Genomic DNA, 21,037 nt, shown 5'->3' on the forward strand with positions numbered 1-21,037 from the left:
GATGAAATCACAGGTTGGGTTTTGGGTTTTTTTTTTCATTTTTTTAAACATTCTTTTCTTTTTTAAATTTTGAGTTCCAAATTCTCCTTCCTTCCCACACTCACTGGTAAGGCAAGCGATATGATATCAATTATATATGTGAAGTCATGCAAACATATTTCCATATTAGCTATATATATATTTTAAAGCAAGAAAAAGAAAGAAAGTGAAAAAATTATGTTTCACTTTTCACTTGGAGTTCATCAGTTCTCTCTCTGGAGGTGGACAGCATTTTTTCATCATGAGTCCTTTGGAACTGTATTGGATCATTGTATTGATTAGAGTAGCCAAGTCTTTCACAGTTGATCATCATTGCAAAATTATTGTGAATGTGTACAATGATCTTCTAGTTCTCACTTCATTTTACATCAGTTCATATAAGGTCTTGCCATCTTTTTCTGAAACTACCCTCCTCATCATTTTCCATAGCACTGCTATCATATGCCATAGCTACTTCAGCCATTCCCCAATTAATGGGCATCCCCTCAATTTCCAGTTCTTTGTCACCACAAAAAGAGCTGCTATAAATATTTTTTTACATATAGGTCCTTTTCCTTTTTCTTTGGTTTCTTTGTGATGTAGACCTGGTAGTGGTATTGCTGGTCAAACAGTATGCACAGTTTTATAGCCCTTTGAACCTAATTCCAAATTGTTCTCCAGAATGGTTGGACCAGTTCACTACTCCCCCATCAATTCATTACTATGCTGATTTTTCACTCATCACCTCCAGCATTAGTCATTTCTGCTAGGTGTGAGGTAGTACCTCCGAGTTGTTTTAATTTGCCATTTTCTAATCAGTAATGATTTAGAGCATCTTTACAAATGACTATAGATAGCTTTGATTTCTTCTTCTGAAAACTGCATGTTTATATCCTTTGAACATTTGTTAATTGGGGCATGGCTCTTATTTTTTATAAATTTGACTCACTTCTATACTCAGCATATATTTGAGTAATGAGGCCTTTATCAGAGAGATTTACTGTAAATTTTTTTAATATTTCATTGTCTGTGGTATCTTTTAGCTTTGTAGTTTCTCTGATTATCTTTTTTAATTAGGTCTGTTTTTACTTTTGCTTCATCTGAGATCATGATTCTATCTCTGCCTTTTTAAATTAAATTGAAACATATTAGATTCTGCTCCAGCCACTTATTTTTACTATGTTTGTGTCTTTCTGTTTCAAGTGTTATCTCTTGTAAATGACATATTGTTGGATTCTGGTTACTTATCCATTCTGCTATCTTCTTCCATTTTATGGGTGAGCTCATCCCATTCACATTCATTAACTGTGGATTTCCCTCCATCCCATTTTATGCTGTCCCTCCTCAAAAATCTATTTTGCTTCTAACTGCTGCCTCCCTTAATTTGCCCTCCTTTTTATTCCCCCTCCTCCCTTTCTCATATCCCTTTTTTCTCCTATTTACCTATTAGGTAAGATAGATTTCTATATCCAACTGAGTGTGTGTATATATTCTTCCTTCCTTGGACCAATTCTGATGAGAGTAAAGTTCAAGTATTGCCTGCTATTCCACCATTTTCTCCTCCAGTGTAAAAGGTCTTCCTGGCATACCTCTTTTATACGAAGAAGCTTTCCCCATTCTACATCTCCCTTCCCCCTTCTTCCAGTGCATCCCTCTTTCTCACCCTCCCTTTTTAAAAAAAATCATTCCAACCTAATCAACTAAAGCCTATGCCTTCTGTCTTTATAACCTCCTTTAACTATCCTAATAATGATAAGGTTCTTAGGAATTACATATATCATCTTTATTGGAATGTAAACAGTTTAACTTCATTGAGTCCCTTATGATTACTCTTTCCTGTTTACCTTTTTATGCTTCTCTAGAGTCTTGTATTTGAAAGTCACATTTTCTATTCAGCTCTGGTCTTTTCAGCAAGATTGCTTGAAAGTCCTCTATTTCATTAAGTATCCATTTTTTCCCCTGAAGAATTACACTCAGTTTTGCTCAGTAGGTTATTCTTCATTGTAATCCAAGCTCCTCTGTCTTCCCAACTGTGATATTCCAAATTATCTTCTCCTTTAAAGTAGAACTTGCTAAATCTTGTGTAATCCTGACTGTGGATCCATGATATTTGAATTGTTTCTTTCTGCTTAAAGGTATTTTGTCCTTGACCTGGGAGCTATTGAATTTAGCTATAATATTTCTGGGAGTTTTCATTGTGGGATCTCTTTCAGGAGGTAATTAGTAGTTTTTTGGTTTTTTTTGCTTTTTGGAGGGCAATTGGGGTTAAGTGACTTGCCCAAGGTTACATGGCTAGTTTTTGTGTTAAGTGTCTGAGGCCGGATTTGAACTCAGGTCCTCCTGACTCCAGGGCTGGTGCTCTATTCACTGCAACACCTAGCCACCCCTTGGAAGGTCAGAATTCTTGTTTTTTTTATTCTTTCAATTTCTATTTTGCCCTCAGGATCTAAACTGTTGGGACAAATTTCCTTGATAATTTCTTGAAACATGATGTCTAAGTTCTTTCTTTGACGATGGCTTTGAGGTAGTCCACTAATTCTAAAATTATCTCTCCTGGATCTTTTTTCCGGGTCAGTTATTTTTCTAACAAAATAATTCACATTTTCTCCTATTTTTTCATTCTCTTGACTTTGTTGTATTGTTTCTTGATGTCTTGTGAAGTCATTAGCTTCCACTGGTCCAATTCTAATTTATTTTTTTAATTTTTTTTCAAATGCTTTATTAACTTCTGATTTCCATCATTAATTTCTGCCAGATTTTGAGTTACAAATTTTCTCCCTGTTTTTCCCCTACCCACTGCCCCAAAATAGCAGTCCCACAGGATATCCCCTCCTCTAATCTGCTCTCTCCCATATTTTCTCCCACACCCCTTTTGACTTTTTCAGTGGATCTCTATGCCCCAGTGCCTGTATATCTTATTTCCCAATTACATGTAAAATAGTATTAATAATAGTATATATATTTGAATATTTGATTTTAAAACTTTGAATTCCAGATTCATTCCCTTCCTCCCTTGTCACCCACCCTTACTGGGAAGATAAGCAGTTCATTATAGGTTTTACCTGTTTGGCTAATGCAAAACAATAACATAGCAGATATATTGTAAAAGGCTGACTGTATTTCCCTCCCTCCTATCCCACCTCCCACTCATTCTATTCTCTACTTTGATCCCATCCCTTTTCACAAGTGGGTGCTCCCAACTTCCCTCCCCCCAGCCTGCCCTCTTTTCCATTATCCCCCCTCTCATCCCCTTCCCCCCTACTCTCCTAGAGGGTGAGATACCCCATTTAGTGTGTATTTGATTCCCTCCTCAAGCCAAATTCAATGGGCATAAGGTTGACCCCTTCCCTTTTGCCTTCTTATTCTTCCCCTCCATTGTAACCATTTTCCCTTGCCTCTTCTATATGAGATAGGTTACCCCATTCTGTCTCTCCTTATCTCCTCTCATTATATTCCTCTCTCACCTCTTAATTTCTCCTTTTAAGTATCAACCCTTCCCGTTAAATTGTTCCTGTGCCCTCTATCTATGTATACCTGTACACATATATACACACATTCACATATGTATTCAAATGCCCATATACCCTCATATATATATATGTGTGTGTGTATATATATATATAATTTCTATTCCCTTAAACTACTGAGAAAAGTTTCATCAGTTACAATTATCATTTTTCCATGTAGGAATGTTAATAGTTCAACTTTGATAAGTTCCTTATGATTTCTTTTCCCTGTTTACCTTCTCATGCTTCTCTTGCTTCTTGTATCTGAAATGTCAAATTTTCTATTCAACTCTGTTTTTTTTCAGCAAGAATGCTTAAAAGTCCTCTATTCCACTGAATGACCATATTTTGCCCTGAAACATGATACTCAGTTTTGCTGGCTAGGTGACTCTTGGTTTTAATCCCATCTTCTTTGACCTCCGGAATATCATATTCCAAGCCCTTCTCTCCCTCAGTGTAGAAGCTGCCATATCCTGGGTTATCCTGATTGTGTTTCCACAATATTCAAATTGTTTCTTCCTGGCTGCTTGTAATAGTCTCTCCTTAATCTGGGAATTCTGGAATCTGGCTATAATATTCCTAGGAGTTTTCTTTTTGGGATCTTTTTCAGGAGGTGATCGGTGGAATCTTTCAACCTCTATTTTGCCCTCTCGTTCTAAAACATCAGGGCAGTTTTCTTTGAGAATTTCCTGGAGGATGATTTCTAGGTTCTTACTTTGATCATGGCTTTCAGGTAGTCCAATAATTTTTAAATTATCTCTCCTGAATCTCTTTTCCAGTTCAGTGGTTTTTCCCACAAGATATTTCACATTGCCTTCTATTCTTTCATTTGTTTGGATCTGTTTAACGGTATCTTGATTTCTCATAAAGTCATTGGCTTCCATTTGCTCCAATCTAATTCTGAAGCAATGATTCTCCTCATTGAGCTTTTGAGATTCTTTTTCCATCTGGCAAATTTGGCTTTTTTTAGGCATTCTTCTCCTCATTGCCTTTTTGAACCTCTTTTGCCATTTGAGTTATTCTATTTTTTAAGGTGTGATTTTCCTCAGTCAGGCTGTTGACTGTCATTTCATAATTTTCTTGCATTGTTCTCATTTCTCTTCCCAATTTTTCCTCCATTTCTCTTATCTGCTTCTTAAGGTCCTCCATGGCCTGTAACCAGCTCGTATTTTCCTTTGAATCTTTACTTCACTGTCTTCCTCCTGTTCCATGCTTTGATACTTTTTATCCCCAAAATAGGAATCTAATGTTGGAATCTTCTGTCTGCTTTGTTTCCTTTCCCTGGTAATGTCACCCCTCAGTCACTTGACCCCTGGGATTTTTGCCACAGCAGGACTCTGCCACCAGACAGGGGAGCTTTTGTCCCAAACGCTGGGGTTTTCTCAGCTGCCGAAGGTATTAGTTGGGTGCCCTCTCTGAAGCCTCCACAGGCTCTGGCAAGCTGGACACACACCCTAGCACCTCCACCCTAGGCTGCAATCCAGATCCAAGCAGGTTAAAGCAAGATTACCCCTCAAACTGGTGCTTGGTGTCCCTACACTCTACAGGCCAGGAGCTGAAACTGCCACGTGGTGCTGGCTGGCTGTGCCAGTGTCTCAGTGGCTTCTCGCCTGGGGGCTAAAGCCACGCACTCCCACTTACGTGGTCCCAAAGTCCAGACTGCGCTGATCTCTCACTTTGTCCTTCGCATCTATGTGTTGATAAATCTGGAAATGGCCACAGCTGCTGCTGATTGGGAGTCCCTCTGGCCGAGGCTGGTCAGGCCCACCCTGGGTCTAAAGCCTCAGCGTGGGGCTGGGATCGGCTCCCAGAGTGCTGGGCTGGCCGATTCCTGCTGGGCTGTCCTCAGTGGGAGGTTAGCTTCTCCGTGTCATTTTGTGGGTTCTGCAGCTCCAAAGTTTATTCAGAGTCCCCTTTTTACATGGATTGGGGAAGGTGGAAGCTGGAACAGCAGGGAGGTCCTGCTTCTACTCTGCGATCTTGACTCCGCCCCCCTCCAATTCTAATTTTTAAGGAATAATTTTCTTCAGTGAGATTTTGTACCTTGTTTTCCATTTGACCAGTTCTGCTTTTTAAGGAGTTCTTTTCTTCAATGAATTTTTGTACCACTTTTACCATTTGGCCTATTCTAGTTTTTAAGGAATTCTTCTCTTTAAGTGGATTTTTGTGCCTCTTTTACCATTTGACCAAGTCTGTTTTTAAAGGTGTAATTTTCTTCATTTTGTATTGCTTTTACCAAGCTGTTAATATTCTTTTTATAATTTTCTTGGATCACTCCCATTTCTTTCCCTAGTTTTTCCTCTACCACTCTTATATTTCTTTAACTTCTAGGAATTCTTGTTGGGTTTGTGACCAGTTAGCATTTTTCTTTGGTGCTTTGCTTTTAGTTGTTTTCATTTTGTTTCCTTCTTCTGAGTTTATGTCTTGTTTTTTCCTGTCACTGTAGTAACTTTTTATGGTGAAATTATTGTTTTTTTAAACTATTTGCTCATTTTTCTAGCCTATTTTTTTACTTTCAACTTTATGTTAAAGTTGACTTCTCTTTACACTGTGCCAAACTCCAGGCTTTCCATGCTACTGTTTTCAGAGCTAGTTTTGGGAGTCTGCAAGTTTTTGGTATTTTTAAGGTGGTGCAATCTGAGGAGAGGTGTGGTCACTGCTCTCCTTGTCTGTGCTCTGATCTTTACTCGGTAAGGGCCCCTGGTCCCTTGCAGGTACACATGTTAGTGCTTTTCTTAGCCCTAGAACTGAGACCAGGACCCCTTTTCCCTTGTGACTGACCACAAGCACTCCTTTCCACCCTGGAACTGTGACCCTTAACTGTGTATGGACAATAACATTGTCAATCAGTGTGAGCTCAATCCAGTGCCGGCAAATCTCTGTTTGACCAGTTGTCCAACCTCCTCACCCACTTTGTACCAACAGCCCCTGAAGCTGCCGCTGCTACACAGTAGTAGATCTCTGCCTTGGTGTCACACACTTCTACTGCTAACCTCTTAAGTTTTCTTAGTTGGGAAAAATGTCTCACACTGACTGGCCCTTTATTGCCTGTACCGCTCCAAAATTTGATTTGAGGTATTATTTTAAAGTTTTTTGGGGGGAAGTGTTGGGAGAATTCAGCTGAGTGACTATCCCTAATTTGCCATCTTGACTCCACCCTCCATTGGTTTTTAATTACTGGAGTTCAACTGGATGGCCTCTAGAATTCTGGGATGGAATCTGGCCTGTTACAAAGGGGAGAGAGGAATTCAGCTGGTTGGCTCTCCCTAGGTAGCCCTTTGTCAGTGTGTCCTTCCTTTCTGTGCAGGGTTACTTGAAACAGTGCCGGAAGAGGCGGGATATGTTCAGTGATGAGCAGCTGAAGGTGATTTTTGGCAACATCGAGGACATCTACCGGTTTCAGATGGGCTTTGTTCGTGATTTGGAGAAGCAGTACAATAATGAGGATCCGCACCTCAGTGAGATTGGGCCCTGCTTCCTGGAGCATGTGAGTCCTTGTGGCTTGGGAGGCTCTGGGGGGCCAGGCCACACTCATTCCAGCATGACGCAGTAGCAAGTGATTCAAGCTTGGGCTTGGCCAGGCTAGGGATAGTGGGGGTGCGGACTGAACCCATTTTCCAACTCTCTTCTGCATTGGCCCTATGACCTTGGGCAAGTCCCCTCCCTGCTGTAGACCTGGATTTCTCTGTGAAATGGGGCCACAGTTGAAGCAGCATGAGATAGTGTGCTGTCTATGTAACCCCACACCCTACACAGTCCAATAACTTCTCCAGACATTAGTTTCCTAACGTGATTGGACAACAGTAACTTGAAGGTCCTTTCCAGCGCAGACCAATGACTTAGAGGGAGCCAGGAATCTGGAGGCCTCCCCGTAAACATTCCCATGTCCCCATCTCTGCCATCTTCAGACAACTGGGGGAAAGCCAACATCAGCCCCCATCAGTGCCTTGCCCCTGGTGGCCACCTTCATAACAATTTGGAGATGGTGCCATTGTAGTTACATGAATCCCTTAATCTCCCCTGCTAATGTAGGGGGTCAAATGGTCTGGATGATGCCAAGTTGCTAATAACCCCCAAAGAATCTCCATTTAGCTTGAGCAGGCACTGTTTGATTTGGTTTTTAATCAGGATATTAACCAACATAGTGACTTTGTTCCCAAAGCTGTTTTTGCCAAGCACTTATAGATAGGCCATGGTAACTGGGGCCCAGACACAGTCTGGGGGTCCAAATTCATGTTGAACAAACACTTGATGTGTAGGTTGGGCTCTAGGGAGTCACAGTCTAAGGGGAATGGGAGTTAGAATTGGATGGTAAGCTAGATTACTACCACAATGCAGTGGCTGGAGAATTTGGTTTGGAGTCAGGAAGATCTGAGCTCAAATTCTACCCCTGAAACTAGCTGGGTCACCTTGGGCAAATTACTTCACTACCCTGGGACGAGGTTTCCTTCTGTAAATGAGGGGGCGGGACATGGTGGCCTCTAAGCTCCCTTCCAGCTATAAATCTATGTTCTAGAGCTGGAAGCCAGACAGACCATGTAGTCTAACCCTTATCATTTTACAGAGAAGGAAACCTAGTAATTTTGCCAAATTTACAGAGGTAGTAAACCTGCAAAGTGAGATTTAGACCCAGGCCCTTACACTTTAGAACCAGGGCTCCTTCCTTGGTCTCTTTCTGCTTCCCACATTGTTCTTCCTTATTTCTTTCATAAACTTGGAAGCTACAGAATCAGCCTAAGCTATAAATGATCTCTTCCTTGAGGGACCTTGAAGGACTGTTTTAACTCAGGTTCAGTTAGCTCTCTGGAACTTCTCACTTTGGGGTGGGTAGCTAGATAAGGTTATGTCCAGGTTCACTATGAGCCTGCTGAATCATTGGAGTTAGGAGAGCCTTAACCTCCCCACTCCAGAAGGCTGTCTCAGATGGGGTCATCTCAGATACAAGAGACAAATGCTCCCCCTCAAAATGTGGCCTCCCATCATCTGTGTGAGCACCTCCCCATCTTGGGCCAAAGCCATGGATTCTTTCTACCCCCTCTCTAGCCCATGGCCTCAGCCACAGTGCAGATTTGGGCCTAGCATTCAGTGGGTGCTTCCTAAATGCCCTTTGTCTGATCTGTTGGCAAGTGAGACAGATTATCAATGTGAGACCAACTGTAATATCCCTGCCCCACAGGGAAGGTAAATCCAGGCTCCATCAGTGCTTAGGGTAACGGGCCTCCTGGGGGATGGCTAGGTGGCACAGTGAATAGAGCACCGGCCCTGGAGTCAGGAGGACCTGAGTTTAAGTCCAGCCTCAGACACTTGACACACTTACTAGCCGTGTGACCTTGGGCAACTCACTTAACCCCAATTGCCCTCCCCCAAAAAGAAAAAGAAGCCTCTTGAGCCAAGAGGAGAGTCCAAATGACATGTTATATGAGGCCAGGGTTTGTAGGGCACTTCAACCCAAAGGTCAGGCAGGAGATAGGAGGTTCACAGCAGCAGTCAAAAGTTGGGGAGGCCAGCATGGGTTAAATGATGAAGCATGACCCAAATGATGTTTTCTTATCCTACTCATTGGCAACATGGGATTGGGGGGGACCCTGGAGTCAGAAGACCTAAGGGAGAGAGGAGAGGGGGTGGAAATCTGATCCCATTCCTGATGCTTCATACCTGAATAACCTGGCCCACACCCTTTCCCCTCCCTGGGCCTCAATTTCCTTCTCTAAAATAAATTGGAGTGGTACAAGATGGCCTGAGTTCCTCCCAGCGCTAGATCCAGGACAGAGATAGCTTCATCTCACACTGTCAAACATTTAAACAGACCTGATCCTTGCAAGCCTGCAGATTGACTTTGAAAACCACAAATGAGCATTCTCTTGGAATTGGATTTTTATTATTTTGTTAAATATTTCCTAATGATGTTTGAATTTGGTTGGGGCTGTACACAGTGGGATAGGGCACTTGCGGGATGCCTGGCAGGTAGTGATTTTGATGCCTCTGGCTTAGATCCCAGAGTCATAGAATGTTTGAGCCTAGAAGGGCCCTCTGAGGCCATCTTCTCCAACTCTCTCATTTTATAGAGAGGGAGACTGAGGCCTGGAGAGAGGGAAAGGGACTTGGCCAAGGTCACTATAAGTAAGATTTGAACCTAGTGCCTCTGACCCCAAATCAGGTACTCTTCCTGTCACACCACTACACTATTCATCATCTCAATATGCTAATTGTCTTCAGCCCTCTAGTCTCCTTCTGCCCCTCCTTGTTTGCACACTCGGGCTCTGGTACCCTAGCAAATACCCAGGGGGCATGGCTTTTCCTCTGCTCTGAAGGATGTCTAGAGACACTACCTCCATCTGAGCCCAAATATGCTCAAGCATCCCAGAAAAGAGGCCTAGACTCAGTCAGGAAGCATTAGATGAGCCAGTGAAAATCAGGCAATGGCCTCTCCTCCAGGGCTTCTGATCCTTTGCTGTGTCCTGGGGGCCCCCACCCCTTGGGCAGTCATTCTAGTGATGTCCATGCACCCTTTCTTAGAATCAGATTTTTAGATGCATAAAATACAGAAGATTGCAAAGGAAGCCAGTTCTATCAAAATATGGTTATCAGAATATATGTGTTTTTAAAAGCCAAGTGCATGGAGATCAGGATAATGACCCTTGGGTACATTTCCTGCAGGAGGTATGTAGGAGGCAAACAGGAAGGTGGTAAGGAAGGAGGAGGAATGGGGCTGGGGCCAAGTCCATGGCCCAGCTGACTGGCCTTGAAGCTATCTACAGAGCTTCCTTAGGGCTAAAGTACCCACCTAGCCTGCATAAACTATGTTGGTGGGCCCTTAGAAAGGAGAAAAGGGAGAAGAATTCAGCAGGCAGCATCAAGGAGAGGAGGATTCTCATTGCCCTGGCACTCTAAACACCTCTGGGTGACTTGCCCCAAGCCTAGGTGGAGGCAGAGGACCTGGCTTCTAATCCTGCCTCTGCTCATTTCTTCCAGTTTGCCCTTGGACTAGTCACTCCCCTTCTCTGGGCTTCAGTTTCCTCCTCTGTAAAAGAAGGGGATTGGACAAGAGCCTACCTCTCCATCCCAGCTTCTTCCATCTTCAATCTGCCCCTCAGTTTCCTTTTTATTTTTTAATGTTTTTAAAAAAAAAGAACCTTTGATACTTATTGGATAGTTCAAGCCAGCTTGTCATCTTTAGAAGAGGGGATTTGGGGGGGGGTACAGTAAGTCAGAAGAACCCTGAATTTCTAGTCAGAAAACTTGGTTTTTGAAGAGTTTTGGCTTTGCCATTTTTTCCCCAACTGGACTTGGGGGAAATCCCTTCCCCCCTCAGGACCTCAGTTTTCTTCTCTGTAAAATGAAAGGCTCAGACTAGTGGCTTCTGAGACCCAAGGTCCCTTCTAGGTCTAGATCTACAATCTCCATGTGTTACCTTGGACCAGTCCCTTTCCCTCTTGGTTTCCAAGGGACTTGTACTCAATGGCCTCTGAGTTCTTTTCCATCTCTGCCATTCTATGAACCTATGATTTGAGGACATTATTGCTTGAAGGCAGGGGAGTGGGAAGTGAACAAAATAGTTTCTCATGCCCTTGACCCTGATGATACAGGTATAGTCTTTTCAACATATTGGCCCCATGTTACCCAGAGTTCCAGGACCCATGTATGGCTTTCCCAGAACTTAGCCCAGGGACCTATGGGCATTTCTTAAGAGCATGTCCTTTCTCTAAGAACCCCAAAGTGAATAGGGATGGTCTGGGGCAGGGGCTTGGGTTGGAGGCTCACAGCATTAGAGGGTAGTGCAAGTGCTTCAAAGGAATTGAGGCCAGCAGAAGAAGGTGTCACTAGGGTCTCAAATCTAGCAGAAGATTTCTCATTTGAACCCTTCTTTATCTTGTGTATCTTGGACCCCTTTTGGCAGTCTGCTGATGCCTGTGCATCTATTCCTAGAATAATATCTTTAAATGAATTAAAATAAAATCTGTAGGGAAACCAGTTACATTAAAATACAGTTATCTAATATTTTTCCAGCACCTTCCGGGACGACCAATTAAGAATTCATGCTGTAGTGTAAATGGGTAGCTACAAATCCTTGAACAAGTCCTTTTCCCTGCCTGAGCCTCAGTTTCCCCTTCTGGACATTGGAGCGGGTTGATCTCTAAGGTCCCTTCCCAGTACACTAATCCAAGAGCCTCACATTGCCTTCTCCTCTTGCCTTGTCTCTCTCGCCCTGTAGCAAGATGGCTTTTGGATCTATTCGGAATATTGTAACAACCACCTGGACGCATGCATGGAGCTCTCCAAGTTGATGAAGGATGGCCGCTACCAGCACTTCTTTGAAGCTTGCCGCCTGTTGCAGCAGATGATTGACATTGCCATTGATGGCTTCCTCCTGACCCCAGTGCAGAAAATCTGCAAATATCCACTGCAGCTGGCAGAACTCCTGAAGTACACAGCCCAGGATCACAGGTAAGCTGCTTGGCCTGTGCAGGTTGGAAGCCTGCTAGGGTACTACCGCAGTATGGGACAATAGGCTGGAGCCCCTGCTCCAAGTAGAACCATCCTGGGGGTAAAATGGGAGGCTGTGAAGGATACTTTACAAATGTCTGCATTCCAGTACTAGCTCAAGCTGTGGGACCTTGGGCAAGTTGATCTCCCTTTCTGGGTTTGTTTCTTACTCTGTGAAATGGGGAGTTAGGAAGATCAAATGAAACAATGTGAAAGTGCTTGAGAAAAGTGTGATATAAGTATGAGTATTATTATTACTCCCATATTCTATGCTGCCATCTGGCCTATTTGACCTTAGCTAAGAAACTTAACCTTACTAGGTCATTTTTTCCTCTTCTGAAAAATGACTGAGCTGAACTTTAACAATGGGTTTGCAGACAGAAAACATGGGTTCAAATCCTAGCTTTGTTACTATTTGTGTGACCTTGGACAAGTCATTTCTACTTTCAGGGCCTCAGTTTCCTCCTCTATAAAATAAGGGAGAGTCAGTGGCCTCTGAGGTCTCTTCCAGCCCTAGATCTAGGATTCAATGTGTACAACCTTGGGCAAGTCTTGGGCAACTCAGCTTCAGTTTCCTTCTTTATAAAGGGAGGGAGTTGGTTAGATCTTCCAGTTCTGCTTTGTGTGTTCTAAGGCCCCTCCTACCTCTGACATTCCATGTTCTAAGCCCCCTCCCAGTTCTGACATTCTCTGCTCTAAGGCCCCTCCCAGCCCTGACATTCCCTGTTCTAAAGTCACTCCCAGTCCTGACATTTAATGTTCTGAGGTTGATCTCATGGGTCAGACATTTTATGTCCTAAAGTCCTTCCCAACCTCTATTCTAAGGTTCCTTCCATCTCTGACATTCCAAGAGCCTTTCTAGCTCTGACATTGTGTGTTCTAAGGCCCCTCCCAGCTCTGGCATTCTTTGAGTACATGGGATCAAGTTTGTGACATTGGCCTTGTTAGTACGCCACTTTGAGCTGAGCTAATCAGCTCAGACTAAACAAGCCAAGGGGGAAGGAGGTGTTTCTCTTCCCCCTCAGCCCCCTGTCTGATTCTCATTAGGCCCACTGCCTACTTTGCTCTGGGCCCATTGTTTGATTTCCTCTGGCCTGCCTTTCAGCACTGGATATTGAAGGCCTCTGATTTGGTTTACATGTAGGAACTGGAATCCTTCACTTCTTCCCTCCCCTGCTCCTCCTGGCTGGCCCCATGACATGTGTTGGCCCTCCAGAATCCTGCTGCCATTGTGACCCTATGTTGGAATGCTCTGCATAGAACCAGGCCTCTGAGGCCTGGCCTCCCTCTGTCATCCACCTAAGTAGAGAGCTCCTGAGTGGATTTGGAGGTGCTTACATCTCCCTTGAACACACCCAGCCCAGAGCCCAGCTTGAAGGCATCCAGGAACCTATATTCCTCCACCACGTGCCTTGTCTTTTTATGGAGGATGTGAAATGAATCTGTTTCCTCCTGCTCTGGGGCTCTTTCTACTCAGGAGGCAGCATGGTGGGCCTAGGGGCCGAAGGAGCCAAGGTAGAGTCCCAGGTCTTCCTCTTTCTGGTTGCATGGCGTTATCTGGGGTGCTGGCCTTCTCTGGGCTCCAACTTCTCCATAAGGTAAAAGGATAGACTTGGGTTAGATCATCTTGAAGGTGCCCTAAGCTACCTCTGACATTGCATGTTCTCAGTTCCACAGACTCTAGTGCATTTTTTCACCTGGAAAGGATAGTTCCCCATTTTCCTACAGCTCTTACTACTGAAGGTGTTACCATCTTTTCTGGTCTCTGTCTCTGTCTGTCTCTCTTTATCAGTTATTTTCTCTCTATCTCTTTCTTACTATTTCTCTCTGTTTCTGCCTCTTTTTCCCTCCTCTTCCTTTTTCTGAGTCCTCTCTATTTCTGTCTCTTTCTCCCTCTTCTCATCTCCCTCTTCCCTTCTCTCTCTGTGCCTCTTTGTCATTCTCTCTGTCTCGGTCTCTCCTCACTATCTATTTCTCTGTTTCTGCTGCCGACTCCTCTCTGTTTCTGTGTCGTTTCCTCTTTCTCCCTCTCCTTGTCTCTCTCCCTCCCTTCTCTCTCTCTCTCTCTCTCTCTCTCTCTCTCTCTCTCTCTTTCTCTCCCTCCCTTTTTCCCTCTCTTCCCCTTCCCCTTCCTGAGAGCTTTATCTCTTGCTCCCTGCCCAAGCAGTGGCTGCTGGTCACTTCCTCCCCATTCTCCCTTGGGTGGCTAGGGAGGCCACAATGACTCATGGTGGAAGCTGTCTGAGAGGCAATGGTTTATGGAAGTGTGCAGCAGCAAAATGGTCAGGCCTGGCCTCCTGCCTGAGGGACTGTCACAGGCCCAACCTTCTTAAGTGAGCACACCTGAGTACCAATGTTTTCCTTCAATTTTCTCCTCTGTCAAATGAGGGGATTGGCCTCCCTGGCCTCCAAGGACTCTTCTAACTGATACTATGACCCTTTTTAGGGTACGGAACTTGAAGTTAGAAAGACCTGGGTTCAAATCCTGCCTCAGATACTTGGTTATATGACCTTGGCTTAAGTCCCTTCCCCTCCCTGCACCTCAGTTTCCTCATCTGTTAAATGACAGAGTTGTACCTTAGGGCCTCAAGTGTGCTTTCCATATCTCCATCTAGGATCTTATTTCCCCTCCCTGGGCCTCAGTTTCTTCATCTGTAAAATGACAGAGTTGCACCTTATGGCCTCCAGTCTTTCCATCTGTCCGTCTAGGATCTTATAAATGTGTTTTTCAGGAGGGGACTCATACCTTCTAACAGCAGCCCTCAGGCCCTCCAAGGGTCCATTGGCCAGTAGAGTCCCAGCCCTAGCTAGCCCACTAAGCCTGAACTAAGAAGCACCACATGAGAAACAGAGATTAGGAAATCTGGGTGAGACATTAGATGAAATCTGGCCCCAACACAAGCCCCACATTGGAGAGAGGAAGACAAGGTGCCACAAAGAAGGGACAGGATTGGCTCACTGTCTTTTAGCAGGACTCGGTGTCTGAGACTTACAATTATAACTGGAAACCCCCCTCACAAGGCTGGGGGTGGTCACAGATTTGCTGCCTCATCATGCTCAAGGCTGCCTCATGGAGTTTATAGTCTAATCCAGGGGTGAGGAACATGCAGCCTCGAGGTCACATGTGACCCTCTAGGCCCTCAAGGGCAGCCCTTTAACTGAATCCAAACTTTATAGAACAAATCTCCTTAAGAAAAGGATTTGTTCTATAAAATTTGGACTCAGTCCAAAGACCACACCTTAGTACCTAGAAGGCCATGTGTGGCATTGAGGCCTGTAGGTTCCCCACCCCTGGTAGTCCATGCATATGGAACCACCCCAGCTTAAGTATGGGCAGCTAGGTGACACAGTAGATAGGGCAGCTGGCTGGGTCCAAGTGTCTGTGCTGATTAGCTCTGGAGTCCTGCTGGGTGGGTGGACGGACAGAAAGACGGACGAATGGATGGATGGATGGATGGAATGAAGTCAGGCTAAAGGGCTCAGTGACTGCTGGAGATACAGACAGAGCACTGTGTAAAGCCTAGTGGAGCAAACTGTTCCCAACTAGAGGTGAGGTCAGGCGTAAGGAACAGAAAGACCCAGAGGACAGAGAGTGTATTGGACCATAGTGGAAGAGATCAATAGAAGGAGTCTGGGCCCCAGGGCAAAGGGATTAGCCAGGGAGGGAGAAGGTGACCACGCCAGCCTATATTGCCTCACCTAATGGTCACACTTTTTTTTTTCTTTGCTTTTTGGAGGGGGGAAGGTAGGGCAATTGGGGTTAAGTGACTTGCCCAAGCTCACACGGCTAGGTTTTGTGTTAAGTGTCTGAGGCTGGATTTGAACTCAGGTACTTCTGACTCCAAAGCCGGTGCTCCATTCACTGCGCCACCTAGCCGCCCCTGGTCATACATTTTTACCCTTTTTTTTTTTCCAACCTGTAGAGGCAAAAGTGTGGGTGGGGAGGAAGCAGCTCTTATATTTAGAAACTAATGGGGGGGGGGCGGGATGTGGTGTGTATCCTCCCCCAGGCCAATCAGTGTGAGCCTCAGGGAAGAGTCCTGGGCTTCAGACCACATCTACTCCTTCTGGCCGCCCACAAGGCATCCTTGTTCCAGGATCTGCTGAGAAAATCCAGATGTTCTAGTTGCTATAGGGACTGTAGAGACAGTGGATTGGGGGTGGGTGTGGGTTGACAGTTGTCCACGTCATGTGGGCTGTGTTAGGGAAGGGAAGAGAATCTGGCAAGAAGGAATGCTGGCTAGCAGCCCTTCCTCACCATTGACCCTGGGTTGGTGGGTGAGTGAGTGTCTGGGACTTTGGGAGCCAGCTGCAGCAGGCTCCACAGAGCTCTTGGGGCCCTTCAGGCTCTTCTCAATCAGGCTCTGTGAGAACTTCCTCCAGATGTAATGGTCCCAGGCTTTCTTTGCCCATCTGTGTCTTCCCATAAATCCCCTACAGAGGCAGAAAGGGGAAGCCCAGAACCAAGGGCTCTCCATCGAATGACCCATGCCAGGGAGACAGGTATGCATGTCAAAAGCTTGGCCTGAGCCTCAGGAAACAAACGAGTCTGTGCCAGGACACTCCTCAAAATGGTACCAGCTTAGGAGGGCCTACCAGAGATTGTACTCATTGGGCATAGGCCTCTGAAAGTCACCTTTAATCCCACTGAGGCAAGAGAGGAGGGCTGGGTAAAGGAGCCTGCAGATAAAACCACCAAACTTTGAGAATGTTTTTTGCCTGTAGTATGAAGAACCACAGAATTAGAATTAGAGTCTTAGCACACAGAATTAGAGTTAAAGTGTTAGAACTTAGAATTTTAGAACACAGAATTAGAATTAATGTCTTAAAACTTAGAATTAGAATCTTAGAACACAGAATTAGAATTAGAATCTAAGAACACAGAATTAGAATTAAAGTTTTACAACACAGAATGAAAATTAAAGTCTTAGAACACAGAATTAGAATTAAAGTCTTAGGACACAGAATTAGAATCTTAGAACTTAAAATTAGAATCTTAGAACACAGAATTAGAATTAAGGTCTTAGAACAAAGAATTAGAATCTTAGAACTTAGAATCTTATAACACGGAATTAGAATTAAAGTCTTAGACCACAGAATTAGAATCTTAGAACACAGAATGAGAATCTTAAAACTTAGAATTAGAATTTTAGAACACAGAATTAGAATTAAAGTCTTAGAACACAGGATTAGAATCAAAGAACTTAGAATTAGAATATTAGAGCACAGAATTAGAATTAAAGTCTTAGAACACAGAATTAAAATTAGTTTTAGAACACAGAATTAGAATTAAAGTCATAGAACACAGAATTAAAATTAAAGTCTTAGAACTTAGAATTAGAATCTTAGAAGACAGAAATAGAATTAAAGTCTAAGGACACAGAATTAGAATCTTAGAACTTAGAATTAGAACCTTAGAACACAGAATTAGAATTAAAGTCTTAGAACACAGGATTAGAATCAAAGAACTTAGAATATTAGAGCACAGAATGAGAATTAAAGTCTTAGAACACAGAGTTAGAATTAAAGTCTTAGAACACAGAATTAAAATTAAAGTCTTAGAATCTTAGAACACAGAATTAGAATTAAGGTCTTAGAACAAAGAATTAGAATCTTAGAACACAAAATTAGAATTAAAGTCTTAGACGACAGAATTAGAATCTTAGAACAGAGAATTAAAATTAGAAACAGATCCCTGTAGACCACATAATGACTTAGAAAACCACAAATTAACATTATCTATGTTTACTTTGTTATGCATTTCCTGATAACATTTGAATCAAATTCCCCTGTACTAGCAATCAGGGAGTATGATACCTCTGGCTTAGGTAGGGAAAGCTGAATCCAGGAGACTGGAGGGAATGAAAACTCAGGGACTGCCTTTGAGTTACCCATGTTTAAGGGGCCTAGGATCTCCTGCCTGCACAATGCTTCCTGGTAGTCCCTGTAGCCAAGATACTTTTTCCCTAGTCTTGTCTGTGGGCCAGCCTGAGAATGGGAGCCCTTTTCTCCGGCTGACACAATGGAAGGCCTAATGTGGGACTGGAGAAGATACTGAGACAAATTCCCCACCCCTGTAACTGAGAGGTCACCATGAAAGGCCTCAGAGGAGCTGGGATCGGCTCCCAACTAGGCTTCACACTAATTGGGTAACTTCTGGTGAATGCCATAACCTCTTGGGAACTCAGTTTCCTCCTGGGGAAAATGAGGGCCTTGGAGGACTTGTTCCTGAAGGTCCCTTGCAACTGTAGAACCAGCCTCCCAGAACCCTGCTGAGCTCACAGGCATTTGAGGCCTAACCTTTCATTTCACAGAGGAGGAAAGTCGAGGCCCCAAGATGTTACACAATTTACCACGGTCACACATTCACTCACAAGTGCCAGACATTGTACTAGGGAGTCAAAGACAAAATGAGACAGGGCCTGCCCTTGGGAAGCTTCCTCTCCATCAGTGTATTTGGCCAAACTCATTCCTGGTCGAGCCAGGGCTAGAAGCCAGGCTTTTCTATTTCAAGGCCCAGTTTCTTTTCACTATGTGCTGCTGCTTCTTTGATTGTCTGAACTGTTGAGAGAGATGCCACGCCACCCCCTGTCCCCACCCCAGCACCTGCCAGGAGAAATAGGGGGAGAAGCTTGTCGGCCCCTTCACAGTTCTCAGAGCTGGAAGATTACTCTTGCTGACACTGCCCCATAGTCCTGCCTGGAGCGTCTGTGATTTCCACAGTTATCATCGAAGTTGGCGGCTGATGCGGCTGATGGCTCTGCCAGCCTGTGCCCTGCTGGGTGAGGACAGTCACCTGGGACTTTCTGGAAGAGATAGTCAGGCAGCAGGGGAATGAGGCCAGTCAGTCTCCACATCACCTACCCCTATCTTCCTTTGTCTTAGAGGGCCCCTAAGTGGGGGACAGAGGTGGGAAGGGTGCCACCTTTCTTTCTACTTACTGCTGTAGTTTCTTCATCTGTAAGTTAACGGGATTTGTACTAGATCAGGGGTGGGGAACCTGTGGCCTTGAGGCCACATGTGACCCTCTAGATCTCCAAGTACAACCCTTTGACTGAATCCAAACCTCCCAGAACAAATCCCCTTAACAAAAGGATTTGTTCTGTCAAACTTGGACTCAGTCGAAAGGCGGCACCCAAGGACCTAGAAGGCCACATGTTGCCTTGAGGCTGCAGGTTCCCAACCTCTGGTCTCCACCAGCTTCTGACATTCCATGTTCCGAGGGCCCTTTACAGCTCAAAGATCCTTCTCAGCTGGTTCATTGTTCTTGGGTAGGTGATCTAAGGCGCCTTCCAGCTGTGACATTGCACGTTCCATATTCCAAGGTCTCGGCCTCCCATGGACATTACTTACCGTTCCCTCCGTGTCTTCACAGTGACTACAGGTATGTTGCAGCAGCCCTCGCCGTCATGAGGAATGTGACCCAGCAGATCAACGAGAGGAAGAGACGGCTGGAGAACATTGACAAGATTGCCCAGTGGCAGGCCTCAGTCTTGGACTGGGAGGTACGTTCCTCCCAGAAATAGGCCTATCCATAAGCTGGGGGTGGGGAACCTTTGGCCTCAAAGCCACATGTGGCCCTCCAAGTCCTTGGGTGCAGCCTGTGGACTGAATCCAAGTTTGACAGAACAAATCCTTTTCTTCTTCTTCTTTATTTTTGGAGGGGGATGGTAGGGCAATTGGGATTAAGTGATTTGCCCAAGGTCACATGGCTAGTTTTTTTGTGTGTTTTTTGTGTGTGTGTATGTGTGTGTCTGAGGCTGGATTTGAACTCAGGTCCTCCTGACTGCAGGGCTGGTGCCACCTAGCCACCCCAGCAAATCCTTTTCTTAAAGGGATTTGTTCTGTGAAGTTTGGGTTGTCAGTGGCCACCCTTGGGGACCTAGAGGGCCATATGGGGCCTTGTGACTGCAGGTTCTTTCCCCCCCCCCCACCCCAACCTGTCTAGTTGTAATGGAGATGTGGCCTAAGGGCAGTAATGAAGATAAGGAGGCTTGTGAGGCCTAGTAAGGGGGCTTTAAAGACAAAGACAAGCTGCTTCATAATTATAGCTTTCTTTTCTAGAGCTAGATGGGTCCCCATTTTACAAATGAGAAAAGTGAAACACAGAAAGAGAAAGTGTCTTTCCCAGAGTCACACAGCTAATAATTCTGAGTCATCTTTAGATCCGATGTGTGACCTTGGGCAAGTACTTCCCTTTCATAAGTCTATTTCCTCCTCTGTAAAAATAAGGTGTTTGGACTAGATGCCTCAAGGCCCTTCCAGCTCTAGGTCTGGGGTCTAAGTGTGACCTTGGACAAGTCACTTCCCCTACTTGGGGTGGGGTGAGGGGAGGATGGGAGATGTGAAGAAGGTGTGCACTAGACCAATGGTGCCAAACTAAAATAAATAGAAATAGATTCCTGTAGGCCACATGATGACTTAGAAAACCACAGATTAACATTTTCTCTGTTGTATTGCATTTTTCCTTATTTTGTTAAACATTTCCTGATGACATTTGAATCTGATTTCCCTGCACTAGCAAACAGTGAGTATCATATCTCTGGATTAGACAATATTGAAACGTGCTGTTCTCAGAACTGGTCATCTTGATCCATTAATGCTGATGGCAGCCATGCAAGAGGCCTCCAATAGAGTGCCCTGGAGATCTGTGTATGGTCCTGTGCCATTTAACATTCTTATTAATGACTCAGATCAAGGCACAGATGGTGCCCTTATCAGATTGGCAGATGACACACAGCTGGGAGGGAGAGCTAACACACCAGATTTCAGAGTCAGGATCCATAAGGCTCTTAACAGGCCAGAGCACTGGGTGAAGCTAATACGATGAAATGCATCAGGGATAGAAAGGAAAGTCTTTCATTTGAGCTCCAAAAGCTGGTCTGTAACTGGTCTGGGGGTCTTAGTGGACCTCAAGCTCAACCTGAAGTCTACAGTGTGATATAGGAAACAAAAAAGCTATTGTCTTCTTGGGCTTCATCAAGAAAAGCCTTAGTTTCCAGGAATAAGGACGTGACAGTCCTTCTCAT

General features: G+C 44.5%; 1 protein-coding gene across 11 annotated transcripts in view; it reads left to right on the forward strand.

Annotated features, from left to right (window-relative positions):
* Nucleotides 1-21,037, forward strand: part of ARHGEF9 (Cdc42 guanine nucleotide exchange factor 9) — a 270,712-nt gene that overhangs the window by 217,919 nt on the left and 31,756 nt on the right. For all 11 annotated transcript variants that reach the window (XM_069108283.1, XM_069108284.1, XM_069108281.1 and 8 more), the window contains 3 exons: nucleotides 6,832-7,011; nucleotides 11,737-11,969; nucleotides 19,384-19,513. In XM_069108283.1, coding sequence (XP_068964384.1) covers nucleotides 6,832-7,011; nucleotides 11,737-11,969; nucleotides 19,384-19,513 — 543 coding nt within the window. The remainder of the gene's footprint in view (nucleotides 1-6,831; nucleotides 7,012-11,736; nucleotides 11,970-19,383; nucleotides 19,514-21,037) is intronic.

This window comes from Petaurus breviceps, unplaced genomic scaffold (genome assembly GCF_028583685.1).
Source record: "Petaurus breviceps papuanus isolate PSGF00001 unplaced genomic scaffold, PetGlider_PUasm1.0 90339, whole genome shotgun sequence".
Taxonomy (NCBI): Eukaryota; Metazoa; Chordata; class Mammalia; order Diprotodontia; family Petauridae; genus Petaurus; species Petaurus breviceps.